General features: G+C 43.9%; 1 protein-coding gene across 10 annotated transcripts in view; it reads left to right on the top strand.

The window, feature by feature from the left end:
• The window catches only part of LOC139814111 (uncharacterized), a 130967-nt gene that overhangs the window by 58896 nt on the left and 44079 nt on the right, over positions 1–27992 (top strand). For 8 of the 10 annotated variants that reach the window (XR_011732337.1, XM_071780117.1, XM_071780116.1 and 5 more), the window contains 8 exons: positions 14768–14816; positions 17773–18031; positions 20563–20773; positions 22431–23497; positions 24163–24376; positions 24497–24748; positions 25309–25675; positions 26543–26837. Coding sequence is in view for 9 of the 10 variants with exons in the window: in XM_071780110.1 (XP_071636211.1) it covers positions 14768–14816; positions 17773–18031; positions 20563–20773; positions 22431–23497; positions 24163–24376; positions 24497–24748; positions 25309–25675; positions 26543–26837 (2714 nt within the window). In the remaining variant the exon portion in view is untranslated. Of the gene's footprint in view, positions 1–857; positions 1495–2945; positions 5019–14767; positions 14817–17772; positions 18032–20562; positions 20774–22430; positions 23498–24162; positions 24377–24496; positions 24749–25308; positions 25676–26542; positions 26838–27992 lie in introns of those variants that run through there. The other 2 variants (XM_071780113.1, XM_071780114.1) reach the window with 2 other exon arrangements.

Here is a 27992-nt window from a genome sequence, read left to right as displayed (position 1 = left end):
GACCGCAGAATGCAATTTTCGTTTCTATGTTCACTGCACGATTTCTACAGATAACTTGGCGTTTACTATCGCGTTTGCTGCATAATCAATCATTTCTGATTACATTGCAGATATAACATCGTTATCTTTATCCTATTCAGAAAAAAATATGATTTTAATATGATGTTTTAATGATTATAATTATCACCTTTAATCTCCCAATTAGTAAATAAATTTCTTAACATTAAAACACGATATAGTTTTCGATTTTTTTGGTCCATTTTGAAATAATGCGAAGTATTTATTCTTATGAGATAGATCTGCTCTTAAATTGTGTAAAGTGAAACGTGAAAGTATTACAACCGAAAATTTTTTTTACATACATATCCACCATCTTTGAGTGAATTTTCTGAGTGACATTTCACGTATCCGCATACGATTTCCCCTCTCAAAACTCCGTACGACAAGATAACTCGTTGTCATAGGGCAGATGCACGTATCGCGGAAGATGTCTTCGCGAAACCCTCCTAAGAACAATGCGCCGCCGGCGATTCCCGGGGGCGCAGGAGAAGGGGATGCACACGCGCACCCGCTCGCGCGCTCGGCGGCGCGCGGCGGCAGAGGGGGTGATCGGAACGGAGAAAACCGAGAGAGCGAAAGCCGCGGCACTGTATCTCCCCCTCCCCCCTTCCCTCCCATCCCAATGTGTACTGACAGAGAGAACGCGCTGGGGTGGCAGCAGCTCGACGAGCACGGCGAGGGGTAGCGGCGACGGCGGCGGCGATGGCAGCGGCGGCGGCGGCGGCGGCGGCGGCGGAAGTGTACGGGGGCGCGAGAGAGGAAGGGTGGCAAAGGCGCATGCCAGTTGGGCCCTCGCCGCGCTACGAGTCGGGCAACCCCAGAATTCTCGCCCTCTCTTCGCCGGAACAGCCCGGCACGGTCGCGCGACGTTAACCCTCCTTCGCGCGCGGCGTACTCCGAAGCGGAGCATCTACGGCGGGCCCCGCCGCCCTTTCTACCCTGTCCTTGGCGTCAGCGAGCCACGGGCTCGCCGCCGTTGTCGCCGAGGATGCCGGAGCAGTGATAACAATCGATGATAATAATTGCCGCGCGCCGCTTCCGGCGCGTCCTCCCGTGACCCCGGCGAGGACGATCGACTGCCGTCTGTCTCGCGCGCGCGATCGGGCAGACGATCAGCCTCGGCGGCGCCTCGCCATCTCGCCGCGCCGGCATCGTACAAGTGGTGTAGCGAGCGTTGAGCGCGACGGAGAAAGAAAATGCGCGGACGTTGCCCCGCGACACCCGGCACGTGATCGTGCACCGGTCGACACCCGGGGGACTCTTCCGGGGTGTCTCTTCGAGTGTGATTATCACAATCGCGAGTGACACGAGTGTCTTGGTCGCGACCTCCAGATAGAAGTTGGTCAGGGGGGGATCTCATCGCGGCGATTAATGAAAGTTGTCCTCATGGATCCGTGGCATTAGTCCTCACCAATGAAATACTTAAATATTTTGGTATTTGAAGCTAAATATAATTGTCCGCTTTTCTTTTAGTGTCCAATTTAAAGTAGCCATTTTTATTAGGCAAATATAAAACGTGGAATTGGATGGATTATTTAATGTTGAATGTGCAGTGATAATGTACATTTAAATAGCATTTTATGAATTATCCACGCCTTCATTACGATCTATTTTACTGGTAAAATAGTCTTCTGGAAAATATCCTTGCATTGTATTCGCGAAGATAATTTGAAAATTAGAAAATCAAAAATGCAAAACGAAAAATAGTAATGACAAATTGTTATAGATGGTTATGTGATAGTTTTAATTGGCATACGGTTTTTCATTAATTTTATGTACTTTATCACCGCGAAGATCTTCGAGTCGAGAAAATCACGAAAAAATCATCGTATTGAACCGTCGTATTATGGAATTTACATGAGCCTTCATATCGCGAGGAGTCTCGCTTCGATTTTTACTCCGACTCGAAAGTTCACACGGAAGGGCAACGTACGCGGTAGTTCGGATAGGGTTGATCGCGGAAGGCCAAGGGCGGTGCGAACGGGAGTTGACGAGCAATCGACCCTCGCTCAAACGAAGTTTTGCAATATTCAGATGATCAGAGGATATTCAAGACGCGCGCGTCGCGAAGGCACGTTAATTCGACGCGGTGGTACGCGGAAGGAATTTCGTGAAACATGCAAAGTCCCTCAAAAGGCATTCCACCTCTCGTTGCGCGTTTATTTATCCCAACCGCTCGTCGCTCCGCGGAAACGAATGCTAATCGGGGAGGGATGGAGTAATGTGCTAACTCGTGCGACGAATATTGAGGGTTGAGGGACGCGAGATATACGGGATGGAGACCAAGTTGAAATAGTCGCGCGATACGCCCGACTAATGCGTTTTATCATTAAATACACCTCGTTGAGTGCGCTCCATTGTTTCCGCATTCGCGTCAAATTGATTCGACGCTCGTTGATTTTATTCGAAATGTTTCCGCACGCCTATCCGCGATTTGATAATTCGAACGAAGCTGTCGCGGCTCGTGTCACGGCGCCGACCGTGTGTCTCGATCGATGTTTTAATCAAGAAAATAGTCCGAGTGAAACCACGTATTTACGCTTTCGCCGACGCGACGCGACGCTTGCGAAACGTGCGACACGGCAAAAACCGGGATGGGGTTTGCTCGTTTGAGGATAGGGTTAAAATCGATGTGGCATTTAAGCGCCGGTAGTTATTTACCTGTATCACGCTACTTTGTTTATTTTTTATTCGAGAGAGAGAGAGAGAGAGAGAGAGAGATATTTAACGGCAGGATTTTATTCGCGTAACATTGGAAATTCTTGTTCATTAAATCAAGATATAATTTCTATATCAATTTTCTTCGAACGGAATAACAAGCTTCGTGAAAAACATCGTGTTTGGCATTAAACTCGCTCGCGATATATATAACTACCTTTTTAAAGATTATCTGAAAGGTTAAAGAGATTACACGGGAAAGCTATTAAAAAATCAGCGCAATCCAAACGATGCTGGTTACGCTCCCACGAGCGAAAGTAATTGGACGACGGGAATTTATATTTTGCATGAGAAAGAAAAAAATTCTAAGACGTACTCGCTTTTCTCGTAGCGTACGGTGAACAGCCTTTTGATAAAACCGGCGGCGGTTACCGAGAGCGTATAGCGGTGGCAACCTGATTATTCATGTATTCGACTAGCAACTCCGGCAACTCTGTTTTCGATGCACGCTTTACACGCTGCCGAATACATTAACGTCGCTCGCAGAGGCGATAATGCGATGGGAAGATAGTACTCCTCTTCTTTTTTTTATCCGTAACAAGCATCGCCAAATTACTGGCGATATCGTTCCGAGTAGAGCATAGAATGTAGTGTTTTATCTATCGGAGGTCTCTCTCTCGTAATTTTGACATAATTTTCAGTGTCGCGCGTGTGCATTTTATTCGCGTTTCAAGGGTGGATAGAGGGAATAAAAAGAAACGAATTATCACGTATCGCGTTTGTATACCTTCGAAAATATAGTAGACAGGATTTTGTCTCGCGTCGAAAAGAGAAGAAAAATTTATGCGCGAAAGAGTCAATTTTCTCTCCGTTCCGAAATGGAACGAGAAATTGCAATAGATAAAACGGATGACTCAATTATGCGATGTATTTTTTATTACTCCGCTGTTATTACGTGCCGCACCTAAATTTAATGAACATCAACATTAACATTGAGTTGTTTGCAGCGTAGCTGCGGGAAAAGTCGTCGCGCAGCTTTTAATATGTCTTGATGCACATCGTCGACCGTTTAAAATGAGTTTATGATCGGTTTATTGCTTCGAGAGGATTCCTCTCCTCGTCGCGGAGCTCGAATCCGTCGAGGCGCCACATTTTCAGGAAAATTTAAGTACTATGTACGTGTACACGACGGTGATGACATATAACAGATTTAAATTCTTTGAGCGACGAAGACGAGGCGGCCCGGCGCGGCGGCTGCTGCGGCGCACCTTTATTTTCACAAATGCATGCAACCTTCGATAAACGGTGATGGACTCTATAACGAGTTTACGCGAGTTTGCGAAGTGGTTATCACCGGCGTCGACAAGGACAGTCTTCGCTTTTAATCCGTTTCCTAACTTTCCCGGCTGGTCGTACGTTTCCTTTATAGGGGCGACTGTATAAATGCATTTCTCGTTAGGGGAAATTTGACGAACAGCATTACGCACATCCGCGTCGATGTTTTTTCCCCGGGAACTTACACGAGCCTTGTCCCGAGCCTTGTCCGTCCGTTGTTGAATTGTTTTTGCAAAATATCACGAGGGAAATTGCGACAAGAATGGACGTACGCCATTTTCTCGTGGGGGGAGGGGCTGTTTGTATTAATACGGGATTGCACGTCCCGCGTTGCGAGGGAAACGACATTTCCGCGCGACAGGTAATTTGCTATTCCGCTTTAGAATTAGCCGACTAATTGCCACGGTTTCATGATGAGGGCGAATTCGAAGCTCGCGGAAACACACCGTGTACACGTCGCGACACGTGTAACGCCGCGCAATGAGCTCACCGTGCGCGCGAGATCTCTGTCAGTTCTAGCTTCATTATTCGTCTCGTGTCTTCTTAATATCGGCAGATCGATAGAGCGGGCGATTGGCGTGACGAAATTCGCGCCGAGTCCGCGCTACTTTGCAAGTGCGTAACGACCGCGATGGACCGCGCAAACTGCGAGAGTGCAAGCGTCAGCTTGAATATGACATCGCAACTCTACTCGTCGATACTAACGGGTAACGCTCGAACGTGCTGCTGCTCGATGCCGATCAGGAAACAGCGAGGAAAGCCAGAGCGAGCCCTCCGAGTATGCGATCGATGGTAAACTTGGTCGTACGTGTAAAAATGTAAAAAAAAAAAGAGGATTTTCGTCGACCAACGATCGGGGTCGATTTATAAGAAGTATTCACGGAAGAGTGCAAGAAACGCGCGAAGGTGTCGTCGATGTGGGAAGCAGCCAACATGTTCGCGTGCCTGTGGAATTTTTTCGACTGGTAAGACGCGTGTAATGGCATTTATTTGTGTATAAGGCGCCGGCTATAACGCGGAAAACTTTTATTCAGAACACCTGTTTCTCATTCTTCCTTCTTTCAGGAATAAACCGATCACTATATCATTTTCTACTTATCGAATCTCGCCGTGATATCTCACATCCGCATCTCGATATTTTCCGTATCTTGTTCAGAAACTCCTTCGACTCTTATCTTGCGCGTCGCGAAAGGAATTTTAATTACTGGCTGAAAGCGAGTATAATTAGAACGAATACAATTAGAATAATATCACGGGTCGATAATCGTATAATCTTGCTTTCATTAATGACGCAACATATTATGCGATATTTTCGCGGCTTAAAATCGCTCTCTTGTAACCCGCGTTTTTTATTAATTCGCAAAGGCGGAAACGGGCATGATGGAATTCGTTCAGCCGACTGCAACTTAGCGTTTCATAATTCGTCGGAAACGCATTAGCGGGCGCATACGGCGAAGGACGCGATAAATCCTTTCTCCTTCATGCCATCCTCACACAGAAAAAAAAGTGTCAAATCAACACTCGATATGCTTGTATATACGCAAGAATATAGAATCTTGAAATAAGATTATATTTGCGTTAAACGAAGAAAATTAGTGTTAAATGAAGAATTATATAGTTGAACCAACGCAATATAATCTTATTTCAAGATTATATATTCTTGCGTATATACAAGCATATGGAGTGTTGATTTGACACTTTTTTTTCTGTGTGCACATAGACTTATTGGTTTATTACAGGCAACGTACTTACTCGCTTCTGGTCAGATTTCCCGAGCATTCATCTTTTTTCTTTGAAGAAAAATAAGCTTTTCTTTATTCATTGTTTTATATATTTGTGTGTTTATGTGGGTATGCAATTATGTTACACTATTATAATTCTATACATAATTATATGTACATACATATACCTAATTATATGTATTCGAAGAAATTGTATTCTGTTGTTGCACTCCTTGTCGTTATCTATCTCTTCTTATCTTCATTTTGCTCGCGAAATATTTCGAAACAATAGAAATAAAAAAAATAGAGGCTTCGCAATGGAAGCACGAAGGTCCGTAATGCAATCGCGATATCGCCGGACGATTTGACACAGAGCAAGTTCTACCTTCGTCTTCCATTACTTTTTTCCTCCCAGACAATTTTCAGTCCCTCCCTTCAGAATATCCTCTCTAGACAATTTTCAGTCTGTATCTCAGTTGTCCACATTATTATTTCATCATTCCAACGTTTCGTCCGTTATCATTGTGCGAGGAAGATGTTCAATTGCAACTGCTTGTGAAACTGCGAGGAATATGTGCGAGGAGATCCACATCAAAAGAGCGCTATGACTGATTCATGAAACTGTGCATGAAACACACAAATAGCATCACTCCTTCGCCCCTCCATCCAGATGATTGAACAAAGCGAATACTATTTTTGTTATACCCGAGTATTTTGATTGTATTATTGTTCGTCCAATATTTCGTGATCAGTATCTTTTTTTTTATAAAAAATTCTACTGCAACCACTTTAAAATCTATAGGAATGTGCGCGGAGTAAAAATAGCGGAAATTGGACAAATATCTTGTTTTTCCAACTTTGATCGCGAAGCTCGATAAAAACTAACATCCTGCAGAAAAATTTTAGAAGTAATTATTTGTCTAAATTATTCAGTTTTATCGTTCCAAAATAGCTATGAGCGAATGAGACGTAAATAACGCGAAAGTTTGTCAACTCCAATCTCATCGAGGAGATCAATAAAAATCAAGTCCCGCGGGAAGGTTGGGAGATTTTTCGACATGCCTTTGTCGATTGCGTGTTTTAAAATGTATTCTCGCGGCGCGTAGCCGTAGAGATCTCCAGTCGAACATCGCCCACAAAGTAGACGCGAGAATGTCCGAAAAAGCTCAAGCTCTTCTTCTCTTTACCCCTGTATCTTTTTCCATCTCTCGTGACGCGCCCGTAGGATATGTACGCGCGAATCACTGCCGCCTCTGTACCGTGCATAAACCCGTCCGTTATCGAGCCATCGCTTCGATACATCTGGAGCTTTTTCATCTTGCTCGTAGTCGCGCGAAATGTGCGCGAAATGTACGCGCTGGTGAAAATACGGTCGAAAGAGAAGTAAGTACGGGCGAATAAAGCGTAGTATATCCGACGAGATCGACGTGGCATCGAAGCGAGGTATTGTAGCCTACGTCGCGATAAAGGGATGATTGTTGTCGATAAGGGAAGCGTGGGTGAAATGCGTATATAGGTCAAGCATGCCTCCGTTAAATTTGACTATGCACATATGTGCGTTGTCCAGTACTCCCGTGCATACTCCCGTCTATGTCTCTCAAATTAGGGTTTATTAAAATTAAATAAAATTAATTAAGAGAGAGGAAAAATTCTAAGCATTTACTCCGTTAACTTTATACCATTTTACCATTAACCTCGCTTGTTCGACACACCTTATACGGCAGCTTCTGGCACTGGGGCAAACTCTCAACAAAATGCTCATCTGCGGAACTCAACTACTTGCAAAATGCTATTTGTGCAAAATGGGAATTGCAACTTGACAAACATAATTCATCTCTTCGCGCTGCCTCCGTTGTTTCGTTACGCAAGCCCCTTTGTGTGTCGCTTACAAGTGGAAGTTCGTCCGCTTTTAAGCGTCCTATTCCTCCTCGTACGATGGGATTCTACTATTTTCACCGAACGAACTTTTCGCCATGATTATCGATCGGCTACCTAGGTCATGTGGCGAGGGATTGCACTCACTGGGAAAGACTTGCACGACTGCGACACGTGCGTCGCGTACGGCATGCGCGATATATAAAGGTCCATTCACACATACCATTGACGGTATATTCAGAATAATAGCGTAACGGCATTGTGGTCATGTTGTTATGATATTTGCGTTTTGTTGATTGTCGCTCGTGTGCAACGTAAAATTCAACTACTGTGGTTGTATCCAGTTAAAAAAAAATTATGAAGAAATAGAAGAATATTGTGATATAAATTCAACGATACGAAAAAAGGGGTGAATATTTGCAAGTCTAGACGATTATATGACGTCGAATAATGCGCTGCAAATTGTTATTAACTGAAGGCTTCGAACGTGTAATTGATTACAAATACGCTCAATTGTTACATGGCACAACGATGATACGATATTATATTGAAAGCAGATACGAAGAGCTCTATACAGAAACAATTTGCGATCTTCAATGGCATTGTTGCAATTGACGCGATTCTGAATGATCGTGTTACTCTAATTAACTGTTCAATTTATGACTTATGTCGTGCGGACTATTGATAAAATAAACATGTAGGTATATCTGTCGTGCGCGGCGTGGGATGTAAATATTAAATTTCTAAAAATAACAGTTCTACCACATATTTTATCCAATATTGTGGAGATAAGGGGTCGGAAGGTCACGAGCGAAAATCGACGGAGAGACACGAGAAAGGGAGACGATTCGCCGTTGCCTCGAAAGGGGATCCATTCTGTTTCAATTATACTCTTGGGATGCTATGAGAGGAAATGACGTATTGATGTATATACCACGACCGACAAGACGCCGTGTATCGATCTAAACCGGTGTAAACTTCATGTGCACTCATCGCTACATGTAGAATATCAGGCTCGAAGAGCGTGTCGTAATAATTAACTCACAGCTCGCTGAGTTTATAATTTGCATCGATAAATAAATTGCAAATTTTCCGATTGTACAGATACGATCATATTGTATTAATTTCGATACATTTTCGGATTCTGTCAACGGCGGTGACATAAACAATTAAGATTTTGATCTAGTTTTCTATTTGTTACTCATAAAAATTCCGTACGTTTTTGCTGCGTCATTAAATGAATTCTTTATATGACATGATTTTTATAAATCACTATTTGAAATAACGATCATTTTCTGCATTACGTAAACTACTTATTTCAAGCTTATTTCAAAAGTGGTAATAGAGATGCCGACAATTTCAAAAATCTTTATATCGAAGTACAGTTTTCCAAACAAAAAGTTTATAATCTTGTTTGTCGCCTCATTGAAATTCATACTATTTCTCATACCGCGTGTATCACTTTCGAAAGAAGCATCCTCGTGTAGCGCTGGTTAGCCGACCTGTAAGCTGCGAGATAACTTTTAGTCCCGCGATCAATATTCAACGGGGCAGCTTGACAAAGAGCAACAGGATGCATCCGCTGGGAAGTTAACATAAATTCTCCAACTAATATCCTGTCTTACACCATTAAGCTCGGCGCGCTTATAAATTAGCCTTGGCGTACGGTTTATTTTGCTTTCCCATAAATTTCATACCGGCTGCTCTCCGGAGCAGCCAACTGTCTCCCGGCAGTCATCTCGCGAGTCACTCAGCACTTACTCAGACTTCACGAGAGAGAGAGGCGAACGTAAAGTCCGCCGATAAATTTCTTCGGCGACGGTAAGCCGCGGTCTGCGGCTACGGAAAAGGCAGAAAGAAGGAGACGAGAGGAGAGGACGGAGGTGGCGGGAAGAGAAAGGACGAGGGAAAGGACGAGCGGAAGCAGCTTTATCGACTAGACCCGGCCTGTATTGGGACCTGCAGATACCTGCAGGAGTCGTTCGCCATGTTTGTCCCACTTGTACGTGTTTCACGACGACAGCACGACTACAATGCTTCTCGCTCAACTTTCGGGAATTAAAAAACGAAAAAGAGAGAGAGAGAGAGAGAGAGAGAGAAACGGCGGAACAGCCGATCCGCATGCAAACTGCCGGAAGAGAGTAAGCTCGGGAAAAGCGACGCGTTTTCATGGAGCTCATACTCGGGAGGATCCTCTTACGTTCTTCCAATATGAAGCACAACGAGACGAGCAAGCACTTCGCGTCGGTTTACGCGAGAAGCTTTCATCCAGGATGCAAAAATATTTGCGAGTTCTTGGTGAAGAGGCTTTTCATGCACGTCTAGCCCCGTCTCGCTCCGCTCCTCTTCCCTTCCGTTCATCCTTCCCTCTAGCCACAAGACCGCCTCTGGTTTTCTCTACCACTGGATTTTTTGTTCTCGCCTACATTCTCTTTCTCCTCCCCATTCAACCGCGATAAAATTGAGCGTAATTAAATATCTGTAATGTGTTTATATACATACAACGTCTAAAGAAAGATCCGATAACGAAAATTAAAGTAGGTCCGATATATACATTCGTTCGTGAAATATGTAGGTTGCTGCCAAGACGACAAGCTCCCAATTAACTTGACTACTACATATCTCTCTCTTAAAATATGTATTTTATTCCTTCTTTATTTGCCTAAAACGAGACCTGTGCTGGGACTGGAGACTCGGATATATAGGTATATACATCGTGTTTATTCAAACGATTGCTTCATGAACACGGTCGAGGTCTCTGCATTCATATGTAACCTCCACATGCTAATTTTATCCTGACCTTCCCGCGGATGCTGCGTTTCCTATCCGGCAAGGTCATCCGTGAAAAAAAGATCCCGTTTATATAACTTTTATACATTGCCGTCTCCCTCGTCCATTAGCGATTTATCGACGTCCAATTATTCGCGACGCTTCTTCGCATCTATTTCCGTAGGATATCGATTTCGATGCTTTCGACATGAATTTCTGGGTCAAGTGGCACGGGGAACTTAAAGCGATCGCGAGCGTGTGCGTTACGATGCTGTCGCGCAAAGGAGTAAATTTTCTCCGGCACTAAAAATACCGGAAATACGATCGTGGCTGAGAGCGACCTGGGGAAATGACGTTTAATACGCATAAATGATATTTTAATAACGTAAATGCTGCCGTGGATTTGAAGCATATTTCTATATAATCTAGGCGCGTATACAGACGTTCTACGGACCGGCGGGGATCGCATTAAACTCTCGTTTTCAGACTGTCGAGCGGCTGCCGCATGTGTTTTTAATTGTCTGCTTTACTTTGTCGCTCTCTCGTCACGTTCAACGTTACATTCGAGCACAACTACTCTAATTTCATTATGACGTGCGATACGCGATGGTGTCGTATTATTACGGTAAATATATGTCTGTAACATGAATACTGTAATAAGCGTGCAAGGAACAGCGGGAGCTTTTTCTACACTGCTTTTCCACCGCGTGTTCCAAGCATACCAGAATTCTTTGATATGTTTGCCTCCGGTTTGCAGTTGGCGTTTGAAAACATTTCGTGATTATGTCCTTTGCGTGTCGCAAACGATTTAATTCCCATTAAATTTTTAAGCAGTAAATTGCTAGAGATTCAAGTAATCAGAAATTTAAAATACAAATTTCATCCGAGAGATATCAGAATACTTTTATTATATTTATTTAATTTTATCCGATACCGAATATGCGAGAAGATAAACTCGCGAAATTGGAAAAGCTTTCAGTTCTTTTAATTCTATCTAATATTCGCGAGTGGTCTGAAAGTTCTGGGGCATCGCGCGGCATAAACGGTAACTGCCAGAACGTATGAGGTGATAATCGCGGCGCCAGCGTTTCCGCTATATTGCCGTAAGGAAGCATTCCTAACCCAGAAAAGATCGGTGCGGTTGATACCGTCGCGTGGCGTAGAGACGTATGCCGCATTCACCGCGCGCCACCGCGAATAAACGAGTGTACACGCCGCGCTACATCAAAGGGTTAAATCGTGGCGCATCGCACCGCATCGCGGCGACCCAATTTCGGTCGCCCGCCGCGTGCGCGAGCGTTAAAGTAACATACGACGATGCATTTTGAGTACACCGCGCGACGCAGCGGTTCCTCAACGTTCGCATTTCGCATCCCCCGACGACCGCGCGGTTTCTCCGTAGCGCGGTCGTAAATGCCAAAACTCCAGGCATCGTCGCCGAGTGTCGCGTGTCGCCTCGCTTCTGTAGCGATCCGTCGTACTAGACAAGTCATTAGACTTTGCGTCTGTTGCAGCTAAAAGTTAGAATTAATTTTCTTCGAACCATCTACATTACAAAATAAGTATCACGATGCTTGCGGGTTCATATCGTTCATATTCAGCAACATTTGCGACTCTCCACTATTTTCATTTTGCTGTTGTATGATCGTACAGTTACATTATCGAATAATTGGATTATTATTATCGTTATGTGTTAGAATAGTTCTAATTAATCGTACTTTTTGGAACGTTTAACATTGAAAATTGTCGTAAAGAACAGAGATTTTTCCGAGACGTAACAGATTTATCGTACTTGTACGTGAACATCACGTTTTTACAGCATGCCTCGTGTAGAACTCGTTTCGTATTTTATTTCGGTCTTATAGCGCCATTTGGAGGATTATCATGATCGCTAAAACAACGAAAAGGAAAAAGTCAATAGCATCGTCTTTTACGAAGACGTGGACTTTCGAGCACGGTTGTGGAAGAGAACGGTAGTTTGGCGATCCCGGAGATGGAAACAGCTCTATTAGGACGCACGCGAGTGCGGTTTAGTACGTTGGTTTTTAATTACATCGTGAAGCTCAGGAGTTATAGGGCGCGGAATCTCCTTTTTTCTCTCTCTCTCTCTCTCTCGCTCTGGATCAGACATTAGAGCAGCAATTTTGCGCCAATTAAGGGCAGTCATTAAAATCCGCGCGTACAGTCGCGGACTGCGAGCGGATCGGAAGACGCGAGCCACGCAACGGAGTGTCTGGAATTTCATTTGGACGCTATTCCGCTCGCTATTCCAGATGAATGCGACGTTATAATGGCATTAATCATTCCGTCGTCGACGTTGCAGCGCAACGCGCGTCCCGTTACAGTCGATTATCTTATCATCGTCTAAATGCGATTGAATTCTAATGCCGGGTAAGATCAGCGAGCGGCATTCAGCAGGGGCGAATTGGAAACGGATCGGCAAACCGATCGGCAATCGAATATGCGGTTTCGGCAAGCCGATACGTTGCTGTCGCTTTCATGCAGCTTTTTGGGTAATCGACAATTTGACGTCATCAGTCGACTATACGCGGCCTCGCTTGTCAACGGATTGACCGATCCCGCAATTAGAATGCGGGGAAAGACGGGTTTAGAAAAGATTGATGTCTATAAAAGAGAAATCGACGTTAATTATAATAACCCTTTCGAACAGTAATCTGACTGATTATTCGGCTCGGATTCATCTACGTGCGGCGTCTCGTTCGGAAAGGTCGCGAACGAATATCTGTAATACGTCGATTTTTCAAGACTTTTTTCGGAGGGTATAACGATATCGAACGCACTCGATGCGATATCGAGTTACTACATTTAGCGCGATATTGGATGACATTATATTTTACACATTGTATCTCGATGGCGATTGAGACGGAAAGATTCAATTATCGACGCACGCGGGAACGAGATACTCTTGCGTCGCGCCGGGAGCTCGATGACATCGATTTATAACAGTTCTCACGATTTCGGGAGATTAAATCGAATCAAGTCGAACTGATAAAATGATTCAGGCGCTTTAATATCGGGCGACACGCGCCGGGAATAGAAAATGGAAATTCGACGGGGGTTTTGCCGCGTGTACCGGCGATCGAGGCGCACGCGGGCATCTCGTCACGTGCAATGTCCGGCCGTGGCCGCGCGCCACGACAGACAACAACGACGACGGACCGCAGAGCTGTACGGAACGGGCGTACGTGCTCGCCGGTCTCAGGAATAAAACCGTCCGGGAAACGATAAATCGATCTCTCCCGCTAACCGAGGCGACTTTCTGAACGAACGGCCACGCGTCACGTCGCGCAACCACCACATTGCACCTATCGACGGTGCAGCTCGGGTAATAAAAAGCGATGGCGCGTTATGCCTTTGCGACTGCACGGCGCGCAAGGGCATCCTGTGCATAGTGTGTTGACCCTTTCCTCCCTGTGTAGTGTGGCAAATGCCATTGCTACATCCCGACGGTTGCCACAACAGAACGTGACTTTTCGTATATATGTACAGGAATGGCGAGGAGAGGCAACATATACGCCAGTCACACTAATTTTTTTAAGAAGAACACACGCGAACATATGATTCTCTCGTAAAAGGGCGATACTGTAATAAAGGAAATGGGAGGATAAAGCGACATGAAGAATAACGAAGCTAGTGAAATGTTCCATTGTTTAAATTTCACGACGCACTCGAAACGAGTCGTTTTGTCGTCAGTTTCAATTATTTTACCGTTTAATTTAACCGGGGTGATTCGTAACCGCGAATGTCCACCGGTTTTCTAAAGGAACAATGCGTGTTTCGCGTATAGCATTACATTATTTCAATATGCAGTCACTGCTCGGTATGATGACACTCGGTTCTCTAGCGCGGAAAGTTTTATTCGACGAGTCGGAATGAAACTTTCATTTCAGAGCCTTTTTTTTAGGCGCCGTGGTAGGTATCGACCGGTCTTTCCGTCTGCATGGCCTGCAATAAATTTTCAATGCTGCCATATCGAAAAACACCGAGGCGTAGCTTCGTCGTCCGTATTGTCTGAGAATCGAGGTCGAGATTCGTCCGCGAGTCACGCCAGCGGAAAGTGACGATCGCTCGATATCGTTCGACAGGCATTGAGACGATTATTTTTGAAGAGTAGCGGAAGTCGGAGAGAAAATGTAGCAAAATATATTACGAAAGAGTGATACAGTGAAAAAGACGAGATATTCACAATAAAATGTCAGATTTAGCGGATGACGTAAAAGCGGATTTGTTTGCCCCAAGGAATTGGTTAATTATAAATGTAATAAATGATAAATTGTATTGCATTCCCCGTCGCAAGTGTTTCAAAGTCAATTTTTTTTCTGTTACAGGCTCGACCAGCCGGTGACCAGCTCTACGCCCGGAATGGACAATAAAAAGGTAAAATTATCTGATATTTACCAATAATCGACGTGCGATAATTTATCCCGTAAATATAATTCCTGAAAATTATATTTACGTTTCTTCTCGAGAGAAACTCGACCAAGATAGAATTTATCTTCATGAAGACGCTAAAATTACGACAAAATCGCGTCGCGGAGTATTTGCGTGGTGGATCACTATAAATAACGGTCGTTCCCACGATCGATTATTACTTACTGTTTGGAGCCGCAACGTTTAATGAGTTGCATGCCGACCGCGGGGTCTTCATGTGAGCGAGAATGGCAGAGGTTTAGCGCGGCGAACCATCCGCGCTGCTCTCCCAATTAGAGGCATCGCTCGAATTAGCATCGTGTGACTCGGCGATTACCTCGTTGGGGATAATGGCCGAGCGATACGAATCGGCCGTGATTTAATTCGACGCCGCCGCGAGACGAGGAGGGTGCAGGAAGGGTGAGAGAGAGAGAGAGAGCGAAAGTTTACCGCGAGAGAGTTCGGCCGGGCTTTTCCCGTTCCGCGGAAACGAAGTTTCCCTCGGGAATCGGGATCGGCGAACCCGGGGAGTTTCGTCTTTTTTGGACGGTCGAGCCGCCCGCATTCGCTTCCGTCGTCGAGGAACTGCGCGCGAGCAGCTCTTGTAATTTAACGGATTACCCGGGCGACTCCTCTTCCGTGTCCGGCTTTTTCGTGGCGCGCGACGAAAGCTCGTATATGGGAAATTTCAGGGACACGAGACGGACGACCGTGCGCCGAAGGCGAAACCGGACGACGGAACGTTGCGCTAATGTTCTTCCGCAATTCCTGCGTAACTTTCGCGGCTGCATCATTCTCGCGAGGAGAGATCAATCACGAGGGACTTCCTCTTGCATCGACAATGCACGTGTTACTTGATGTATCCTCCGGGAGAGCAAATGCCCAACGGTGCATTGTATAGTTCTTACCGTTCGCGATTTAGGGGCACTCTCTATGCGCTATACGCGCGCGCGTTATAAAACGTGTGTCGTTTGCGAGTTTCTCAAAGAGAAATGTCCGCGGCACTTTGTATTCTTGAAAAATACAGCTCGTGTTATCGGCGTTTCTTCGAGAGCGTCAGAAAACTACGGGCGTCCGTACCGAGGACATGGGGCATTTTCCGGAGCTTCTCTCCTCTTATGCCCTTAGATGAAATATGAAATCGTATCTAAGCGAGTCTCTTGTTGACGGTGGCCCTTCTAACAATATAAGAAGCAAGATCTGACAAGTGTCGCGTCTGAAAGCGCCCATGTTGTTGGCATAAGGGCACAGCATTGCGCGTAACGTCGTGATTTTCCGGCGTACGAATTCTTATATAGATGCTCGTAAACCTAAATTTGCGATTTGTGAATAAATTTGTGATTTACCGTCCATAAATTTTAATAACGCACGAAAGAACACGGTGGAAGAATATTAGGAAATGGCATATTGATTTGCTCAGCGTCGTAAACTACTTCCTTATGACGCTACTTCCCGTACGATGTTAATGCTAGCGTTCTATCGTTCGATACAGAGCAATATCTCGCCATTGCGCGCAGTACATCACGAACGAAACTTGCGAGCGTCGCAAATATGTAAACTATTTTCCGTCGCTGGCTTGCATTCGGAATCGGGGGGATGTCTCGTAAAATTCGAAAGAAAAACGGAAAGCCAGGTGGGACCCGGGCGAGATAGAGAGAGAGCGCGCGCGCGCGAGCGGTAAATTATTCATTTCCACGTCAGGAATGGAGTTTCGAGTGTTTCCCACGACCCTCTCCAATCTTTTGTACCGAGACCGATACGCTGGCGCTCTTTTGCGCATGTATTTTTAAATCTAATGGGAAGGTAGAGGGAAATCGATAGGAGGCTGCATAATACACCGGGTCTATTTCGAGGATTAAATCCGACCGGATTTTGCAGAGGCACGTGCTCGTCATTGAAAATGCATCCGGCTGCCCAACGTCCACCGAGTAATTAGTTATTTAGCGATATTGGTTTTGTTCGTCGAATATCGGCGCGCCTTTTTCTTTTCTTCCCGACAAGCGTGACGGGAAGAGGGAAATCGACAGATCGGACGAATTTCACGTTCGAATGGCGAATGGCGCTATCGCTGCGGGTCTTTTCTTCCTTTTTCGTTTCCATGGCTTTTCATTATCGGATAGACGTTCCGAGTGGCGTGGCGAAATTTTTGTCGGCCAACGGCAATTTTGCGCGATAACGTGGCGCGTCGGCAAGCGGAAAAACGGATTTCGATCAGCCGCATTCGGGGAAGGCACCGAATAAAAGGTGTCGAGATCTCGGCCGCGTGGCTGATCGTGGCGAGAGAAAGATTCCAAATTTCACCGAAGATTTATTGCTTCCAGCTTTCTATCTTCATCCCGCGGGATCGCATTTACCTTGTAAATCCTTCGAATTTAGAAAATGTTTCAAGCTATTCAACACCTTATTTCAACATCATACAATATGACACGTGAACGTCTTGTAAATAATATCAATAATATCATGTTTCGCATTGCCAGCATATTTGGAAGTCGCGTAATAAAATATATATTTAATCACATTTTTATATGTTACGTTAATTGAATGAATGTTTTTTAAAATTAGATTTTCTCGTTTTAAAATCGTACAATGAGTGTCACCGTGTTAAATCTTGCGATTAATTTCGCCTTAATAAAAATTTAATTAGATGTCATCAATTCTACTCACGATCCCCAAGTTTTATAAACATAATAATTAAATTTAAAGTGAAAGTTCTATATATAGAACCTTCAGTCTTTCGAAATTAATTAAGAAGAAACGAGCGATTAATCTTAACCTTTATTTAACCGATTTTTCGTCCTTTTTCACTTCAAGATAGGACAGTTCTAATTTAAGTAAATTAAATTCAACTGACATTGATGTAACGTCGGTCGTAAGATTTGTAAATGAGTGTCTTGATAAGAAAAGGGCGCGTTTTATTTTACAGATTGTCCAGTCGAGCACGCCGCCCGCCGTACCTGTTCAGGTACGTAGCAAGCACGATGGCTCGGGGGTGGCGGCTTCCGTGTCGGGGGTGCGCAGACGGAGCGGTCCTCAAGCGGGTCTGCGCTCGCCCGCCGCAAAAAGGCCCCTCTCCGCTCCCGTTGCGCTGCAGGGGTGGTTGTATAAACAGGGCTCGGAGGGTCTCATGCTGTGGAAGAAGCGTTGGTTTGTCCTCTCGGAGTACTGCCTCTTTTATTACAAGGGTGAGTTGTCCGCACGTTGTACCATCGACATATTCCTTTTGCGTATTTCAGCATTTCTTTTTCCTGCTATTTTTGCCCTGAACGTAATGCTGCCGCATTACGGTACCGGTTTTAATGAGCTTTATTAGTCGGAAGTACAGTACAGCTCGTTCGGGATTCAATTTAGCATTCGAATCCGGCAAATGTAACGTTTATTCGCTGCGTAATTATCAATTGACATTATGGACTGGAATAATCATTAATAATTATCCCAGAAGCTCCTATTAATCACCAATCTAACGGAAATTATAAAGTTAGTTATTAGTATAAATAAGCCCTCTCATCAACCGTATTGCGCAAATCGAACGAATGAGATTTTAATAGCCATTTCGCAGGAAATTGATATCCTTTGATAATGTCAGATTTCTTATAATAAAATCTAACTGACAAAAACGCAGCTTTTGCAATCGTACAATAAAATAACGACAGTTTTCATTTTAAGGTAAATTATGATTTTTCAACAAATAGTTATTTCGAACGGTAAAAAAATCACTTCCAAGAAAATAAAATTTCTATTTCATAAACGTCAATGTCTCCAGAGTTTTTATTCGTATCTGCTCTATTTACGAACTTTTATTTTGGTGCATTTACCAGATTCGCGAAAATATTCTGGAATTCCGCCAAAAGTCTTATCCTGTTTTACGCCTTGCTAGTCTAGATCGCACAGACGACCAATTTCCAGTCGTCTTGGACGCCGTTGCTCGTCTAATCTCGGTTAGGGGCGCTAATTATTCTCGGACTCTTTGATTCGGTACGTGCACGAGGATTCGTGCGCGGTCGCAGCCAGAGTCCAGAGATACGTCTCGCTAAAGATACACCCCGCGCGCGGCTTGTCTTCCACATCATCCGAGAAGGAAGTTTTCGTTGGAAGTTCGCAGCGACTCGGCGCGTCGTTTACGAACTTTAGTTAAATTAGATTTGATGCATACCGCCTTCTAATTAGCGGCCTCTCGAGCCTCCTCGAGTATCTTTACCCACAAAAGGAACTAATACTCGATAACAAGCTCTTCTCCCTTATCGTTTTGCTCGCGCAGATAGGCTTACTTGAAATATCAAGAGCATTAATTGATCTCCCGTGTTTTGAAAGAAAAGAATTTATTATTATACAGGTATTAATCTCTTAAGCGAATCTTCGCAAAACTTTTAAATTTTATAATCCTCCTTACATTTTTTTCCTCAAGCTCTCTTAAGTCTCAAAAATATATTTCTAAATCATTTTGTCGATATTTGTAAAATTTATGAAGCTAAAATGGAGAATGTGTGAGTTTTTTCATGTGCTATTATTTTGTTAATTTCGTATTTTTAATGGACGTTTGATAGAGAATAAGAAGTGTTTTGAATTTTTGCTTCAAATAAATATACGAGGCGCAAGGAGCACTGTCAAGAAACATTCTTTTCACGTCGCTCCACTCATAGCTTTATATGTTATTATTAGCCCTGATCAAAGAATTCTAAAGTGTTGTTCGGAGCCAACAATAAGCACAAAACTTCAGTCATGAAGATATTTTCGTTTTATTGTTAAATGTACAAATAACAGCTTCTGCGCATTTTAAAATAAAACGAAAATATCTTTATAACTGGAGTTTGAAGTCTGATTATGAAATGTGAAAAGTTTGATCTTGTACACGCTTAATTGCTTTAACCACAATAGAGTTTATGTATAAACAATTAGATTTTACATTTCTAGTTATCGAAATACGAAAAAAGTATCTATGTGGATTAGTTAATTGAAATTCCACAGTCTGTAATTGATAAAAACTTTCGTTTATCGTTATTCTGGCATTTATCGTAAGCGGATCGCTCAGCTTAAAATTAATTTAGACTGAAATTTCAGCTTGTCCGAAACGTGCGAGAATTCGATTCGTTCGCCGAGATTTTGGCGGTGGCGGTTATACGTGATGTATATACATATGTACATACGAACACACATTTAAAAATCTGCTTTTATCTCGTTCGATAAAAATCCGTGGAATTTCGTGTCTTTTGATATTTATATCGCCATACAATATCGTGAACCATAGCAAATATGCAAATATTTATTTTTGCAAATGTTTAGTTATATGAAAGTACACGCCTGTATAGACATCGTGCATCAATCATAGGAATAGACTGTAGAGAAAATTTCGAGTTAAAAATAGAGAGAGAGAATATTGCATATTGAAGTTATATCATCAAATGGTATATTTGAGCTAGTCAGGATTGAAAACAGGATGCAACAAATATTTTTACGTTTGACCGACTATCCGAACGTGACAGCTGCAGTTTCATTACGCGAGATGTATGGAGATATATCGTAGTCATGTATTTGGTATTTTTTGCGACCAAAAATTAAGACACATTGTGTGTGTGTGTGAAATATCGCGACAGCGTGCGCATAATTTGCGAGTTTTAACGCGAAATTACTAAATTAGATATTGCACCCTGATTTTGGAAATAAGATCAGTCTCACTCTCGTAACTTTTACTGCAACGTAGCAATTTACTAATTTTCAGGCCCGGAGGAGGAGAAACTGCTAGGTTCGATATTACTACCTTCGTACAGAGTTACCGTCTGCAAACCCGAGGACAAAGTCAACAAGAAGTTCGCCTTCAAGGCTGAACACGCGAACATGAGGACTTACCACTTCGCGGCTGACAGTCGGGAGAGCATGAACCAGTGGGTGAATGCTCTGACTCTGGCGACGCTTTTGCAAGATCCTAGCCCGTAAGTTCCTTGCACGCATTTTTAAGTTGTTTCAAATACTCACGGAAAACACACGGTAATTATGCAATAAGGTGTAATTATGTGATAACGTGAAAACCGAGAACAAGCACAGCTTACGGCCGAGCTTACCGATACGTTGTTGATCATAAGAAATTAAGTAAATTTAATTATTCAGTCCTAATTAGGAAATGCTAATGCGAGCCACCTCGAGTCGCCACGCTTTCGACGTTTAATAATTATTGGTTTATAAAACGAGGAGCGTCTGCATCTCTTATTGCTTTTGCCATTACGCAACTTGAATAAATAAACGGATACGAAGAGCGAAATGCAGTGATGTGATCGAAAAAAAACTAAGTTTTTTTTTAAATCCATTATTGTAATAATCGCTCGCGCTATTCTGCTATACACGTGAGCGTTTTAATTCTTCATATGGCGCATCGCTTTGTGAAAATAATCCTCCTAGTTTCAAACTCTCCCTCACTCGTTATTTTCTTCTGTATTCCGCTTCGTATTCGTAATACAGTTCCGTTTCACGCATCGCGCGCACCTGTATTTTGTCCGCGTGGAAATATCGTTCAATTTTTCCTCTCATTCTTCTCGACCCTATTTTCTACATACGATTCAATAGCGATTTTTCAAAATTGTTGAATTCTAAAGCTTTTGAATATTATAAAAACTTTACCGGTCCATCACAGATTACTTCTCTCTCTCTCTCTCTCTCTCTCTCTCTCTCTCTCTCTCTCTCTCTCTCTCTCTCTCTCTCTCTCTCTCTCTCTCTCAAATCTTATCTTCTGTGAGCCATCGCGAAAATAAAAGGTCCGCTTTTATTCTCACGATGGAATGTCTCCCCATTGTCTTAACTACGCCCGACGTCGCCCTGAAAGATGTCATTTTTTAAGACGACATCTCGACATTATGCTTTGTCCGGAGATCCGAGCGAAGATCCCGAAATTAGCTCGGCGCTGCAACGAGGTGACGATGAACATCATCCCTTTGACGCGCCACGAAGGAAACTGGGACGGCACGGCCACCCAGCGTTTATTTGCACGCGAGAGTATCGCGATGCGGTCGTTGCAGCGCATCTGTCGTTCGCGCGTTATCGCGGCGTAACTAACCAACTTAGTTAGTTTCTCGAGAGTTATTCGACCCGCGAGATACCGCCGGTGGATGAGCCCGGGCCGTTGTCCATTAGCACGTCGTCAGCGACACGCCGACGCAGCAGCGGACAACGGACGCTTCTCATGAGTTTTGTCCTTGTTCATATTTTAGTTAAAATTCTATTTACATCGAAAAACGGTTGAAACGTTAGATTTTTAGCATGCACGTTAGTACCTAAGTTACCTAAAATAATGTTGAGAATTAATTTCTTTGCATTTAGTAACATGAGACATTTTCAAAACTCGGAGGAAAATGTATCTTTTTTTATATGTATATGCTTCGTATACCCGACAACTCAGTAATCCTATTAATGTTCCACATGAGACTGGTTTCAAGTTGGATCAACACGACATTTATTATAATCTTGCGATTTGACTGTTTAATTACCGATTATTTGATTGATCTCGGGTTTCAACATTCTATAAGCTCGAAAATCCAGAACGAATAATGTGGACTAAAAATAATATCAGATTTCTCTCTCAATTTTACGTTTTATCAGTGGTGCGGGCGAAGCCGCGGTAGTCATAGAGATAGCGCAGGACGGCGAACGAAGCGCCCGGCCTAGCGTCTCGTCGATCTCATCGATCCTGAATCAGAGCGCCGACGACAGCGACTCCGGCTTCCATGGCTTCCAGTCGCGCGACGACCCCAGCCATGCCTCCAACAACAACTCCAGCCCGAATAGCGCGAACACTGCCTCCTTCCCGAACCTCAGCGGTAGTAACAGCAACGGCAATTCCGCCAACAACAATCACACGAGTGACTCGTCGAGTCACCCGATGATGAACGGTTGGGTGCAACAGTCGTCGCCGTACGGCCAGCCCAGCACCTCTCAGCCGCAGCAGCAGCAGCACCAGCACCAGCAATACGGACACTTGCTCCCGCAGCAACTGACCCCGGGCCATTCGCACCAGCATCAGGCGTTGCTTCATCATCACTTGCCACATCAGAACGCGCTTCCGACCCATCAGTCATCGCATCCGCACAAGGTCCAACAGTCGCCGCAGCAGCAGCCGCCACAGCCCCAGCAGCTGTCGCATCCCGGCTCGGGCGGCGTTCAAACGATGCAGCCTATGCCTCGAACAAAATTCGGACAGCCGATTTACGCGAACGCGCCGCCGAAGCCTAGAAGACTGACGGATGGCTCTAACGAGTACTCGACGCCGTCGCCGGATATGGATTACCGGAAGAGTCCGGTATCGCCGGACGTCACGGTGACGAGCAAGAGTCCGATGTCCGATTACGAGAGGAGCAACACGATCTACGGCACGCGGATTCCACCGTCGCAGCAGAGTCTGCGAATCGACAAATCGGGCCTGAATTACTATGGCCAGACCACTCAACCGATGGAGAGGAGGACCCCGGACACGTACGGCCGTAGTGCGAAGCCGAGGACTAGTAGCAGAGGCAACGGCGACTACGAGGAGGTCTACGGCACCCCACAACTTTATCAGAGACCCGCGGGACCGGTGGGCTACACCAAGGGCGTGTCGCCGGCGCCCATTCCTATCCCTCTGTACGCGCAACATCTGCAGCAACTGCACTCTCCCGTCACGCCGCCGAACAGTGAGTCTTTGTGCACATTTGCTTTGCTCTTTCTGTGCTTAGGTGATCCCTACAAAGGCGCTCGTAATTAGTATGACCGGCATTTCATTCCGGCTGGTACCCTCCCCGAAGAGTAAAAGATGAATATATATTTTACACGAGAATGTGTGTTTGTAACGTCGTTCTGAGTTACAAAGCGGGCTTTCTTATCGGATTGTTAAGAACTTGTGCTCAGAAAATTTTCCAGTATTGAGGGGCGATATGCATTGTTGTATAAAAAGGATGCAAATCCACTGAAAAAATAGGAATAATTTCTTTGATAATTCTACCGTATCGCCATTGGCGGTTGCTAGAATCGTTTTGTAGTATTATTTTGAAGTACAAAAGATTTATTATTCTGAATTCCTCTAAATTAATTAATGCAATCGAGTATTAATTCGGCAATATTATAAAACTTTTTAAGTTAAAGATAATTTTAGAAATAGATACTGGTTTTATGTTATCTCGTTATAATTATTACGGTAATGACTTGAGTACTCTTTTTGTGCATCGCTTTTTTAAAAATAAAATTTAACTTCTTTTTACTGCATAAATTGCATAACATGTGTTACAAAAAATGTCAAATACGTCGTTATTTAGCAAAATGCAGTAACACAAAAAGGGCGTTTATGATTTATCTTCTTTAGTGGCAATAGTAAGACAATCTAGAACTCAACCGCCGCCGCGACCGCATAGCGCAGACTTTCTTGAGTATGAAGCAGCAAGGCGACCGCAGCAGCAACCCGCGCAATGCGAGAGACCCCCGGATCAACAAAGATGTCCGCAGAGGCCTAAATCCAGCTTAGATATAATGAATCCGTCGGACACGACCAATGACGGTTACTTCTATTCCGAAGAAAGGTACGGGCGCGTAAATTCTTTATGGTTTCACGCACGCATCGAAGAAGAAAATTTAAAGAGAAAATTAAAATCGATCTTTGGGAAAGATATTCACTCTTTGCTTGCGCGCGTGTGTTTTAGATACGCGGCACAGATGCGGCAGTCCGCGGTTTATTTGCATCAGACCCCTCAACATTATCAACAGCAGAGGAATCAGTCCCTCTCGCGCGTCACGATACAACCGAAGCTGCCGGGTATTCGCGATAATACCGATGAAAGTAGGATAGCCACATTGCCAGATTCAACCTGTCCCGCTTTGAGACGCGCGCAGCGGGATCACGTACATCAGCAGCATACGATGCCCGCTCAGTCGCTGACGCAGAGACATTCCGAGTGAGTCACCAGTATACTGTCCGAATAAATGATTAAATCTTATGGAGACTTCCCCCCTCCCGTAGAATTCCAATTAAATAATTTAAAAAAGAATATATATATTTTAAAGTATGCGCGCATACGTGCGTTTGTATGTATTTTTTATATATTTAAAAAATGAATGTTTGAATATGTAAATTCAAAACAGATATCTAAATCTAACACCAACGAATTTTTTAAATGTGTAGCAGTGTATAGCCATGAATTTTTAAAACATATACCAGCTCAATGTTTCTCCTACTTCGTCAACATTTTAAAATAATTGTTCAAAAAACTGTCATAAACTTCAATTCAGAGTGCCAGAATATCAAACTAAAAAAATGTTAAATGTGTTGAAAATATACTTTTCTGTCTAAATTTTACGAACCGGAATAGTACGTACTTATGTGAAAATACGGTTAAAATAAAGCAATAAAAACGGTAATATATCCTCCTATATCGGACTATGAATACAATATGCGGTACACACACACACAATAGACTGGAAAAAGAAACGTATGCTCGAGTATTGTTTCTATCAGGATAATGGGCGCCGATCCGAAACTCCGAAGATCCTTGCGCGAGAAAAGCTGCGAGGCGAATGGCCGCGAGACGTTGACACACGGCGAGGACAACACGATCCCTCGTAGAATACCGCGCGGCGAGTACGACGGGTGGGGAAGAGCAGCAACGGGTCACGGTGCCCACGGGACCCACAACGCTCAGACGTGTCACGCCGGTCACGCAGGTGCCAGCAGACGATGGAGCGAGCAGCAGCAGTTCTGCAGATCAGCGTCGGCGCGTCTGCCAAGGACACGGCACCCCGCCGCCTTTGATCCCGACGACGACGACTACGCCGAGAGGTCCTCCGAGCAGGATTCACGAGATGGTGAACGCAAGATTCAGCAGGTAAGTAAACGATATAAGTAAACGAAGATTCGTAAACGCACAATCTTTCCCCCCACCCCCAAAAAAAAGCTTCATAACATTTTGTCGCGTTGTTAGCATATCCTTGTATTTTTATAATCTATAAGATTTCTCTGTATATAATGTATTTTGGATATATCGATCCTTTTATAATCTATAAAATTTCTCTGGAAAATCGGCGTACTCTTATTTTACTTTCTAAAAAAGTTTCAAGTCTTAAAGCCGATAGTGATCGAATTAACAAATATACATTTCATGTTAATTGAAATTTTTTATAAATGTAGTGATATATATCAATGTTGGTGCTAAAGTTCTGCGACATAAAAATATTGCCAAATATTTCTAAACGAATTTCTTCGAACTCGTTTTCCGTTGGTATTCCGGAAAAGGTGCAATGGGATGAGTCATAAGAGCGATGCGCTTCTTCGAATCAGATAGCCGTAGATAGGCCATCAGCATTGCTCGTATCAGCTTGTACAAGACAACCGTGTCGGTAACATCGGTGAACAAGCGTGATTCACGTTAGCCCTCTTGCATATCTGTACATATATCTTACGTCATCCTGACTCTCCCGTGTCTTTGCTTTCACCATCGTTCACTCAGTCGTTGTCATTGCTATTTCGTTACTCACACCGTATTAATAATTTTTAATAATAACTTTTAGTAATTAATAATCCCTTTTTTTATCATTAACATATCCTATTATCGGGAATTTCATGATTGTTTGTGGAGATCGATATCGATGTTTATTTCTTTCTCCAAATTAGATTCCGTGATTACAACAGGAAATACCGTACATTTTTCTATCAGATAGCTAATGGAAAGGTTGCGTTGCGATACATTTTTCAGCGCGAAGAGTCGATGAAGCGGCTGCTGGAATGGAAGCAGCGTATGCTGCAATCCCCGCTGACACGGAAGCCATCCGGCTCGGCCAATCGGGGCAGGACGCAAAATGATCTTTCGAGTTACTACAAGCAACAGGCGCTGCTGGATTTGGCAGCGCACGAGGCCGCCGTGGCGGAGGGTCGTCACTCCCGGAGGCGGGAGGACGGGCATCGTTCGCATGTCAGGAGCAAGAGCTCGGACGGCCGTCGGACCGCCGTCAACGTGCCACGCTACAACAGCTATTCCAGCGATGACGAAGGTAGGGCTAGCTCGCCTGAACTTATCATTTAAATGGTAGCTTCGGTTGCCCAGCGTAACGAGGGACCCCGGTCGAAATATTGAAGCTCGCGCGGGCAATTACCTCCATGTTTGGGGATATGTGTTGTGAGCATGTGCATTCTCGCGCGGAACAAGGCATGCTCGAATTGTCGGGAAAATTGTGAGTGTCTTCGCGGACAGATTTCACTGTCTTGGAGAAGAAAGGGAATTTCATGAATCTTTATGTCAAATATTTTGATCGCCTCGAGTCCCTCGAAAGCGCCCTGTCTGCGGTGTATTCAGTTAGAAGTAGATAGTTGACCTAAGCTAAAAATAATCCAATTTCTAACATGATGGTACTTAATTGCTAACACGGTGAAGTATCCAATGTGCATATTTGCTCGCGAAAACAAAGATATTTTTTCACGAAAACGCACGTCAAGAATTCCGTATTTTTGTAAATGTAATACTCGTTACGTGTAATTGAAATATGTCAAGCGATTTTATGTCCATCCTTTCCTTGTTATTGTAAATAAAATTTCCAGCATGTTTTTGTATTTCAATCAGTGATGTGTAAACAAAAATGTCGTAGTCTAACGAAAGTATTTACCCGATTGTGCGAATAAATGCAGTTAATGCAAGGCACCTGAATTATTCCTCACAAATTGCAAACGTTGCAAGATTGAAGTTGCTTTTCCTTCATTTTTATTTACTAACATAATCGTCGAGGAACCGATTAACGATACTGTATCGATTCGACGAAATGTGAAGTAACGATGAAACAAGAGGAAATTAAAAAAAAATCTGGATATCTGCGAGCGTTTCTCCGCGGGGCTCCTTCTATCTGCTGCTGTTGGGTCTAAGCTGACTGGTGAATGGGAACGATTAACAATCTTAAAACCTACCTGTCCAAATGATCGAGTATCGATATCCTATGCGACTTAACACATCGATCGTAATCAGATTACCGTAGAAGATATGGGTCAGCATGGCATGCCAAAGAATTTCACTAACACTTACTTGCCGTAGTTACGCAATTACCATATCGCTACCTTCCAGCTCGCGTGTCCGCTATCTACGATTAACCGCAAAGCCAGTCAGTCGATTATCGGGATCATTGCATCAATTACTATGATCGAATCACCCGGCGAGAAAC

The sequence above is a fragment of the Temnothorax longispinosus genome, chromosome 6, assembly GCF_030848805.1.
Source record: "Temnothorax longispinosus isolate EJ_2023e chromosome 6, Tlon_JGU_v1, whole genome shotgun sequence".
Classification (NCBI taxonomy): Eukaryota; Metazoa; Arthropoda; class Insecta; order Hymenoptera; family Formicidae; genus Temnothorax; species Temnothorax longispinosus.
Note: the sequence above shows the minus strand (reverse complement) of the source record. Positions and strands in the feature narration are given on the sequence as shown.